This window comes from Camelus dromedarius, chromosome 14, assembly GCF_036321535.1.
Source record: "Camelus dromedarius isolate mCamDro1 chromosome 14, mCamDro1.pat, whole genome shotgun sequence".
In the NCBI taxonomy this organism is placed as follows: Eukaryota; Metazoa; Chordata; class Mammalia; order Artiodactyla; family Camelidae; genus Camelus; species Camelus dromedarius.
Window position 1 is genome coordinate 45,998,598 of NC_087449.1, and position 11,107 is coordinate 46,009,704.

At 39.8% G+C, this 11,107-nt stretch overlaps 1 protein-coding gene across 1 annotated transcript in view; it reads left to right on the top strand.

Annotated features, from left to right (window-relative positions):
* The window catches only part of PSMB2 (proteasome 20S subunit beta 2), a 30,776-nt gene extending 23,068 nt beyond the window's left edge, over positions 1–7,708 (top strand). The window contains exons 4-6 of the mRNA XM_010977548.3: positions 3,732–3,894; positions 5,381–5,430; positions 7,475–7,708. Coding sequence (XP_010975850.1) covers positions 3,732–3,894; positions 5,381–5,430; positions 7,475–7,582 — 321 coding nt within the window. The 3' untranslated portion in view covers positions 7,583–7,708. The remainder of the gene's footprint in view (positions 1–3,731; positions 3,895–5,380; positions 5,431–7,474) is intronic.
* The last annotated feature ends 3,399 nt before the right edge of the window (positions 7,709–11,107 follow it).

Here is an 11,107-nt window from a genome sequence, read left to right on the forward strand (position 1 = left end):
CTCTCCAAATCTGGATGTAGGGTTTGTTTTCATTTTTGTTTTTTCAGGCTTCCAGAAAAATGTCTCTATGCCTGTGTCAGTCTCAAGGTAGGCAAGGGTGGGTTTACTGTGAAGCAAATATGCTCAAAGTGTCAATGCTTGTGAATGTTTGTGACCATGAATACCATCATATTAGGGCTCCCGACAAGAGTCCAGGAAGGAGAGAGGAGGAAACTATCATACATTTCCACCGTGTGTTGGGCAGTGTGCTGGGCACTTTTTATAAACATCCGTTCATATCCCTTTATGAAGATATATATAAGGAATTTATCTTGTATCTCAGTGCCAGGCTTCTCCTGAGTACTTGCCTCGTTCATTTCATGGACACTGTGAAACTTCATAGGTGAATGTGTTTCCCTTAGTAATAATTTTAGCGTTTATTGAGCCTTTATTATGTTTTAGGTATCATGCTTATTTATATGCATTATCTCTTTGATTCTTCATTGCAGCCTTTTTGTAGTAGGTATTATCCCATGTTTTCAATGAGAACACTAAAATTCAGAGAGGTTAAAGTAACTAACTTTTCTAAAGTCACACATTTGGTAATAGAGCCATATTTCAAACTCTGGTCTAACTCTGTAGTATAGCCCAGCTGTTTCTTCCTGAAATGCTTATTTAAGCTATTGTTCTCCCTTCATTTAATTCTAAATGCCTGTATCATTTTTTTTCCCTTTACTTAGCAACCATGTCTAAAAGAGGGTAGAAAGAGAAGGACTCAGGAGCCTAGAAAAAAAGCAGCAATATATGTGCAATCATATATATACTGGCAGTTGACTTAAACTTGAACCAGTTCTCAGAAGTAAGACTTGACATTTGTCTAGCGATTTTCTTAATATTTCTTCTTGTGATACTAGGCATTAGCCACATATGTATTAAGACATGTGTAATGCTTTCTGATATGATTATTCATTTAGCAAATATTTATTGAACATATATTTATTGATGCTTATACATCATTGAATAAGCCAGACACAATCCTGCCTTCATGGAGTTTATAGTTGGCATAAATATTTTAATAGATGGATTCTGTCTTAGACATACTAAGGATTTCCTTAAACACATCAGTCACATATATATATGCTGTAAGAATACCACAAAATTGAATGGCTTGAAATTTGTCTTGTTTCAGGAAAACCTTACTGAATCAAGAATATGAGGGAATGTAACAGTCAAGAAACCCATAACTATGGCTTTGTCACTTTGAATGCTGTATTTCTTAGAGGAGTAAGAGAGTGGCAATATACAAGATGTTACTTGAAATTTGAAGAAAAAAAAGTGTGTGCCAGAGATCTTTGATGGAGCATTGTCAGAAGAATTTCAGAAACTGCAAGTTGTTACACAGATGTATTGATTTAATTAGTCTAGATAACACCATTTATTTATGCTTAAGCATCTCACACATGCAAAAGTTGGTAATTCGAAGTCACACAATAATTTGTGAGTTATCTTCTATACCACGTGTTGTAGCTTCTGAATACCAACTTTGATGAGTGTGTGTCAGATGCTTAAGCATAAATAAATGATAGAGCCCAATTAAGCAATACACTTTGATTCTGGAATTCTGTTGACATTTTCATGTAAAAATTTTTTGGTGGTAGCTTTTAAAGATCACATTGTTTTAAACACAGTTTAATCTCATAGTATCAGCAAGATCCTCACTGGAGACAGAACATATGTGGGTTCTGCTGGTTGTGTCCCTTTAGGTATCTGAGTGGGTCTTTAATATACCATTGCAGCTTGTTTTGGTTAGCCATAAAAGGAGTGTTCTCCAGTGAATGAAGAAGAGTAGAGTTATCCTCTTAACAAAAAGATGAACTTGTTTTGTGATAGGTAAGAGATTATATTATTAAATGTTCTTGAGGAGGGAAACATCTTTCCTTTGCAGACCCTGTATCATGTTAGAATCTCCTTGCTATATTTCTTTTTTGCTATTCTAACTTTAACTATAAGAGTACCAAGATATTCTTTGCCTGATTTTGCTGTACTGTTCTCAGTTAAAAAAAATACTATTATATATTTTTTATTCTTAGGTAATTTAAACAATTTGTTATTGTTGTTTAAAATGGTAAGCTACCAAAAGACTTGGGTGTAGCTAACATACTAGGGATTTAGGTAACATCTTTTCTTTCAGAGTTTGGGATGCCTCACCTCTATTATTTTTTTCTCACCATACTCCCTGGAAGATAGAAAGGGGAAGGACTAATTAACCCTGTGTTTTCCCCATAAGGAAACATATGCTCATGGGGTTAAGTGTTTTGCCTAAGGTCAGACTTACTAAGAACATAGTCATAGAATGTGGCAGAGAATTCCAGAGCCTGGCAAAGTATAGCTCCCTACTTACTGGGAAATGTGATAGAAAGATAATTATTTTCTCTAAAGACTTGACTATTGCTGGTCAATTCTTACTCCTCTGAGACTTATTCACCATCTTATCCCCAGGGAAGAAACTTGTTTGCAGGTTAGGGCTACTCTCTAATCTTCAGGAGATATTACTTAATAGCATAGCTGACTTAGAATTTCAAGTAAGTGTATGATATTTTCGTGTGTTCTTCTAATATGAGTTAGAATGTTTCTTCAGGCTGCCAAGTGCCCATGTTAATTAGTGTTCAAAGAATACAAGATGTCACTTTTAAGACCATTAGCTGTTATTACTTATGCTCCATAATAGGATACATAATGTATTTGATTTCATTTAATGTGCATTTAATCAAATACATAAATTTAGGGATGGGCACATAACCATGGGCAGGGCCTGCTCACTACCCACCAAGGCAAATGCAAGAGGAGAAACACACTTTGCAGAGAAAAAGGAAGTCATGTAAAATGGGAGTATCACTGCTGATGCCTGGAGGTATACGCAGGCTAAATTCAACATGGTAAATGGCCCACCTGAAATAGAAAAATAATCATCCATTTGGAGATGAAGAGCAAGGCAGACTTAGTCAAGGTTCTCTGTAGAAACTTGCATTTTTAGAATTACAGGTAATACAAAGAAAGGATACCTATAAAGAGGCTGTAATTACTTTTTATTTGTCTCATTGATGGAAATTACTTCTTATTTATTTTCGCAGAGCCTTATTACATTAGAAAAATGTTAGTATTTCACCTAAATCTACAGTTCTTCTAGAGTTACCATGTTTCTTTGTATTTATGAACTTCCATTATTACTGTCTACATTAAAAGTTTAGTTATTTGACTTAAATATTTGAGACCTTCTACCCTTCCCCATCCTGAGTTGTTTCTTAATAGTGAGGCATAGTTTACCGCTTGAGTTTTTGTTTCAGATGAGCCTTTTTAATTTTGAATGATGTGAATGGAGCTGCAGCTTTCTTTAGCCTGTGAGCTGACACTCTCAGAATTGTGTGTATTGGTTTCAGCAATTAGGAAAGATACAAACACCCATGCTTTGCCTTTGAAATGCTTTTGTAACAGGTCCATAGGCTTTAAAAAGCAGCTTTTTCTTATCTCTCTACGCTCCAAATGCTCTTCTGGTCAAGAAAACAAGCTGACCTCCCTTTATCTCTGCCCACACTCTGGGTCCTTTAGATCTCTCTAAATCTTTACTTTCATCATGATTTACTCAGCTGCTGCTATTTTGTTACTTATCAAAAGTTGGAATGTTCCTGTTTCCACGAGAAGAGATGTTGGTGTTACTGCTTTGACCATCGCTTTGCAATGTCTTTCTTTTGCAGACCCCATATCATGTCAACCTACTCCTGGCTGGCTATGATGAGCATGAGGGTCCGGCGCTCTACTACATGGACTACCTGGCAGCCTTGGCCAAGGCTCCTTTTGCAGCCCACGGCTATGGTGCCTTCCTGACTCTCAGTGTCCTGGACAGATACTACACACCAAGTAAGTTCCAGCTCTGTAGGTGGGGAGCAGTAGCAGAGCCCCATTCCTCAGCTGCTTCCCAATTTTGTGTACAACCCCTTGGAGTTGGATGGCCAGGGCTTGAATAGAGGATTGAGCCTAAGAAGCACATTCAGGTGCCCTCTGGAAGCTTTCTCCTGTAGGTCAGTAGGGTTATGGAAAAACTAATGGAAATTTTTCTTTTGCCAGAAAAAGTGAGGTATTACATATGTCCAGAGCTGGGTTTTGTTCTGTTTTAAAGGAGGGTTGGAGTAGTGAGTGAAACTATGATTCTTCAGTTACAAAAGTTCAGGTTTTTCACTCATTTTGCCATACTCAGATGCTCAGTAGCTTCTCAGCTGTAGAGAATGTGGTTTGTATGTTTGTTTTGAGCTTGTGATGATGAACAGGTCCCCTGCATGACAACTGAGGATTTCTTTTCTTAAATGTCAGAAATTTCTAAGGCCACAGCCTGGGCTATTCCTTTGGGTCTTATCACCTAAAGGCTACCCCATCCTACTAGAAAAAGCTGGCTCTATTCTTGTCCATGAACTGTCAGCTTGGCAAACCTTCAGACACAGGGATGCTTTTGTGCAAATTTCTGTCTTCTGACCCCAATCCCAGCGTCAGCTTCAGCCACTGTGAGCAATAGGCGCTTGGGATTCTCAGCTTTTACAGGCTGTAGATGCAGCACAGATAACAACTCTCCTTACATTCCATTCTTCCCTGTCAGTATAGTAAGAATCTGGCTTGTTCATTCCTTTTTTGGCTCTGCCCTCTCACTCAACCTCAGCCCTGCCAGAGCTCCAGGCCACATCCTGAAAAGAATTAGTCTGGCCTCCTAGTGACTGTCTTGATTTGGCATCTGTCAGTAATACAGCTGATTTGCCCACCAAAATAACCACCAACCACCCCTGAAGCCTGACTGCATAATATGTCATCCCAGTTTGCCATGCCTGTGGACAGTTCCTTTGGCTCCTATTTTATGAGAGACTCAGCCCCATCCTATGAATTCTCTTTCCATTGTTAAACTGAGGCCCAGCTGGCAAAGTAAGGCTAAAACTCTGGCCCTATCCTTCCTATCCCTGACTTGCAGCTGGTTAGGGCAGATGGAACTGATATAAGCCCTGGTCCAGAAGGAGGGGTGGGGGTGGGAGGTGTTGGGGGATGGGCTATAAAGAAGAGGCAGGCCGCTGGACTTGTCTGAAGGCAAGCCCTGGCCATGGGAGGCAGAATTCCGTCATGCTTACCCTTCTCTGTAGCAAATCAATTTGCAATGGCTTGTGGCTGCCAGAGCATTGGGTCTGGGGCACCCTTGACTGCATATGGAATAAGTTTGTTCCAAGCCAGAAGGCTAGGCATTTTTTTTACCTTTTCTGTTTGTGTGGCACGCTGACCTGAAAATGTTTGAAACTTAATCAAAAGTTGTGGCAGAGAATTGGACTTAATGTCAGCACCTTGAGTGCTTGGCCTCTGCGTTCTCTTTCAGCTATCTCACGTGAGAAGGCAGTAGAGCTTCTAAGGAAATGTCTGGAGGAGGTGAGTAGCTCCCATGGGATTCTGAAAGGAATGTTTTGTTTCTCTCTCTGCCAATATTGTTCCTGTTCCTCGGTTGCATTTTTTCTAATCCTTGCCAGAAGGTGTAATAAATATCCACTAACCAGATGTGAAGTTGCTACCAAGGTTAGAGTTTGGTGCATAACAAGCTTATTTTTTCTCTTATGGGTCACCTTCTCATCAGTGTCAGTTTTACAACTTAATTATTTTTCTTTTTGATTCATCCAGACTAGTGTTTCTCAAATTTTAGCATGTACAAGAATCATCTGGGGAATTTGTTTTTTAAAAAAAGGCAGATTCATGCTTTCTACCGCATCCCCCACCCCAGTTCTTACTCAGTTGTCCTGGTGTAGTTCTTAAAAATATTTTAACTAGCATTCCCAGGTGATTATGCTGCAGGTGGTAAACTGGGGCCATACTTTAAGAACTATTGTGCTAGACTTTATACCTGCTCTATTTTTGTACTACCTAGAGTTGCCATAAAGTCTGCTGCCTTAATGGTACATGAGTCCTGGAGAGAAAGCCTCCCCTGGAAATTCAGGAGGCCATAGAAGACAACTAGGAAGCTTTGGGCAGAGGGGAAGAGTAGCCCTTAGTTTATGAGTCCAGGACACGGGCTCTGCCCATTCCAATACTATTGCTAGGAGTCTAAGGCCCCCGGCTATGAATAGAGGATGAGGAGGAAAAGAAAGCAATTCCTTTAGACTGTTCAATTCTTTTACTGTTCTTGTGGCCTAAGGATAAACTTAAGTTTATGGTCCAGTGAAAAGAGAGTAGGAGATTAAGAGCAGCTGGTAGCCCTGGACAGTAATATCAGTTTGCCCCTTAACCCAAGCCTGTCATTTTCATACCACAGTGCCCCTTCTTCCTCTTGTTTGTAAATCTCCTTTCCAAAGCAGAAGCTGAGAATAAACTCATGTGCTTTCCTTACCCATTCAGCCAAGAGGCCATATCAGTCCTGCAGCTGCAGTGTTACAAGGGGATGCTAGGAAGAAGCCACTGGAATATTGAATGCTTTGAGACTTTTCCCCCATGGCTCCTAAAGATGATTATTCTAGAAACTCACATTTCCTTATTGTCACCTCTTCTTGATCTTGGAGCTTGTTTCTGAACATAGGAGTCATCAGCCAGAGGGGACTGTGGAAATGGAATGGGTTGTTGCCGTCCAGTCCTCAGCTGTAAAGGAGATGGGAAACATCAAGGGAGGGAGGGCTTAGGCCTGGGGAGTGGTACATTTTTAGAATATGCCCCTAAGGGAGCAGGTAGAGAGCTTTGTGCCTTCTTTCTAGAGACTGAGTGAGGTGTTCAGGAAGACACAGAAACAAAGATTTCCTCCAGATGTGTTAGTAATCTCTAGCCAGGTTAATGGGGCCATCTGATCCTGTGCCCATAGACCACCGCTCCTTTGGAACAGCCTCTCAAGCAGAGAGTCTTAATGGGAGTCTAGAAATGTTTCTTTAATAACAAGTGAGCTTGGATTGGAGGAGACAGAAGCAGGGGTTGTTCCAAGGGCAGTTCTGAGGCCATTTTTCCCACCACCCTATAGCTACGCACATATAAACACACTCACATACCTGATGCTTATAATGTGGGTGGGTGACTGGAGCAAACTGTTGGGACCTAGGAGTACATGGCTTTGGTCTAAAGCTTATTCCTAGGGCAATCGCTTCTTGGTTGGCATGTTACCTTGAAACATTTTAAAAGAGAAAATCTATGTTTACCAGGCTGATTGGTGGCAGGTTGTGGGGAACAGAGTGTTAGACTGTCTCAGTCTTCATCAGCTGAGTGACCAGAGTCAAGCTCCCAACTGCGTCTCTCAGCTCTTGCTCACTACCTTCCGGTCAGCCTCCAGCTGCAGCTTGGGCTTTCCTCAGTATCCTAGCACCAGCTGCCCCCAATAGGATACGAGCTGCACAGAAGCAGAGATTATTATCTGCTTATATGCCCAGTGCCTAGATCAGAGCCTGGCCCATATTCAGTTCTCAATAATAATTTGTTGACTAATTTCCTTCGTATGTCTCTGCAGCTCCAGAAACGCTTCATCCTGAATCTGCCAACCTTCAGTGTTCGAATCATTGACAAAAATGGCATCCACGACCTGGACAACATTTCCTTCCCTAAACAGGGCTCCTAACATCATGCCCTCCCTCCCACTTGCCAGGGAACTTTTTTGATGGGCTCCTTTATTTTTTTCTACTCTTTTGATGTGTGCTCTTGATAGATGGTTAATTCAGAATAAAGCCGACTATGGGTAAATTGAGTGCTCTGGGTTGAGTCTCAGTTTACCTAACATCACCTCAGGAAGGAAGTGGAGGGTGTGTTGTACTTTTTGCCAGGACTGTCTTTCCTCCTGCCCCTTTCCCTTCATTAATACTCTAATTGGCCTTTAGCAGCAGACAGCTTGCTTGCTAATGTCTCATTCCCTCTAAATCAGTGGTTCTTTTTTGCCCCTTAGCTTAACAGTTTTAAGTAATTAATTTGAATAGGTAATACATGCACCTAGAAAAAATGCAAACAGTACAAAAACACACAGTAAAAAATGTTTCTCCCATCCCTGTAATTTGATCACCTTCTTCCCTTCCCAGAGGAAACTTCAGCTACAAATTTCTTATCTGACGTTTAAGAGATACACTGTTCTTGTGTAAAGGCTATGCATTTATGCACACGTACACACACGTCCCCTTTTAAAAATATTTTTGAATGTTCTGCATATTACTTTTTCATTTAACACTATATTGAAGATTTTTTTATATCAGCATAAATAGCTAACTTATTCTTGTTGACAGTTGCATAATATTCCATTAAATTGATTATACTATAGACAGTTAACCAGATATCTGTTTTACTTCCTAATCTAGCTTTTTGGAAATGAGTAATGTAGATTTTGTTTGAATGTGCTGCTAAAACTGGTTCTTAACCAGCTGTATGTATCAGAATCACCTGGGGAGTTTTCTTTTTTACTATACATGGTTAGCCTGCATTGATTCCTAAATTCTAACAGATGGGTTTGGGGCCTAGACTAGGAATATTTTTTTAAAGTGTCTCAAGTAATTCTAATCTTCAGTCATGATAGAGAACTACCAGATTGAAGCTTCTTTGGAGCAGTGGTCCTCAAACTTTAGCATGTGTCCTACTTCTATTGTTTGGGGTGTGGCCAGAGATTTTGTATTTCTAATATTACCAGTTGATGTTGATGTTGCTGGTCTAGGAATTATACTTTGAGCACCGTTTGGTCTTAAACTAAGATAAGCCCTACTTTATCCCATTCTGTGCTATTCTTAATACCACATACAGTAAGTTTTGAGGTTATCTGAGGTGAAATAAATCATCTCCTTAAGATACTCCGTATAGTAAGAACATTCATATTAACAGTATTGAGTTACTGTCAGATTTGAATATCATACACTTTTCATACGCCAGTGGTCAATGCTTTATGCCATAAGAAGCAAACTAATCATTGAATAAATGAGGGGGAAAAGAGATGGTGCACATCACCATAGCTGGTTCATCCTCAGACATCACCATGAATATGCATAGGTTTGGGCTTTTGAATAGATTTCTGAGTCTCTTTATAAGGCATCTATTTTTTTTAAATTGAAGTATAGTCGGTTTAAAGTGTTGTGTTAATTTCTGGTGTACAGCAAAGTGATTCAGTTACACATACATATATATATTTCTTTTCAGATTCTTTTTCATTATAGGCTATTATAAGGTATTGAATATTGTTCCCTGTGCTATACAGTAGGACCTTGTTTTTCATCTATTTTATACATAGTAGTTAGAATCTGCAAATCTCAAACTCCCAATTTATCCCTTCATCCCCACCTTCCTCCCTAGTAACCATAAGTTTCTTTGCTGGGTTTGTGAGTCTGTTTCTGTTTTGTAAATACGTTTGTGTAATTTTTTTTAAGATTCCACATATAAGTGATATGATACGGTATTTTTCTTTCTCTTTCTGGTTTATTTCACTTAGTATGGCAATCTCCAGTTCCATCCATGTTGCTGCAAATGGCATTTTATTTTTTATGGCTGATTAATATTCCATTGTATATTTATACCACATCTTCTTTATCCAGTCATCTGTCGATGGGCATTTAGTTTGCTTCCGTGTCTTGGCTATTGTAAATAGTGCTGCTATGAACATTGGGGTGCATGTATCTTTTCGAATTAGAGTTTCCTCCAGATATATGCCCAGAAGTGGGATTGCTGGATCATGAGGTAAGTCTACTTTCAGTTTTTTAAGGCATCTCCATACTGTTTTCTATATGGCTGCACCAAACTACCTTCCCACCAACAGTGTAGGAGGGTTCCCTTTTCTCCACACCCTCTCCAGCATTTATCATTTGTGGACTTTTTAATGATGGCCGTTCTGACTGGTGTGAGGTGATACCTCATTGTAGTTTTGATTTGCAGTTCTCTGATAATTAGCGATATTGAGCATCTTTCATGTGCCTATTGGTAAGGCATCTGTTTTAAAGCTCCACAGGTGATTCTGTTGCTTGCCCCAGTTGAGTACCACTACTAAAGCATAAGCATTCCTGCTTCATGGTTTTGGCATCTGTAAAATGGTCAAAACCGTACCTGTTTCATGGTGGTGGTTATGAGGATTCCATGCACCAGTGTAAACAGAAACAGGGCCTGGCATGTGGTTAAGTGTTCAGTAAGTATAAATTATTAGTAAACTTGTTATTCTGTATCCAAGCTTCACCAGGAATGAAATTGTTTTCTGCCTTTCACAGTAAGTATCCTAGAGTGATCCCATAGGCAAGCTCACCAGCCTACCCTGACTTCCATCATTTCTTTCTTGGATATTTTAACAGCCTCCTAACTTCTCTCTGCTTTTAATCTCTTCCCTCTCCAGTTTTCTCTCTTTACTCTTAAAAAAAAAGGTGGACCATCCATTGCTCTCCTCACTTAAAACTTTCTGAAGATTTTCCATTGCTTGTAGAATAAAGCCCAACTCTAGTTTGACATGCTAGGCATTTCATAATCCTCTTCCAGCGTAGCTCCCCAGTTTCCTTTCCTTTTCTGCACCCCATAAAGCCCATGATCCTGAAGTGATATGGCCTCAGCATACATGCCTTTATGACTTCATGCCTATATATATATACTGTAAGAAGGGTAAGCATTGCTTCCTGGAACTTTCCTTACAGATATGTATACAAGTGTGATTAAGTCATGATGCAGGGCACTCTGATATTTTCTAATATTTTCTTCTACCAGATTTTATTTTTTAATGCCAGCTATGTCCTTCTAAATCAGTTCCTTGAAGTTTGAAAAACTGGAAATACACTGATGCTTTAACACTCCTGGCCAAACACTGCTCAGAATGGTCTCCCAATTGGTTCCCATCTGCTTTCAGGTGATTAATACACTGGAAACAATTTATTCGTTCCCAGGCTTGGGGTGAGAGGGGATAGGTTGGAGAAGAGAGCAGCTGTTTTGCCTCAGGGTAGGGAAGCTCAGCTCTGACTAGTGAAGAGGTTGGGGAGGCTGACAAGGAACCCCTAAGAGATGGAAGAGGGTGCTGAAATAGTTTAAGTGCCATATGTCTTACCTCATTTAACTCCTTCAACTTCCCATAGCCTAAAATAATTTTAGTAGTAGAATGTCTCCCACCAGGCCCAGGGCTTTGGTTAAAGCAGAATATACTTCCAGC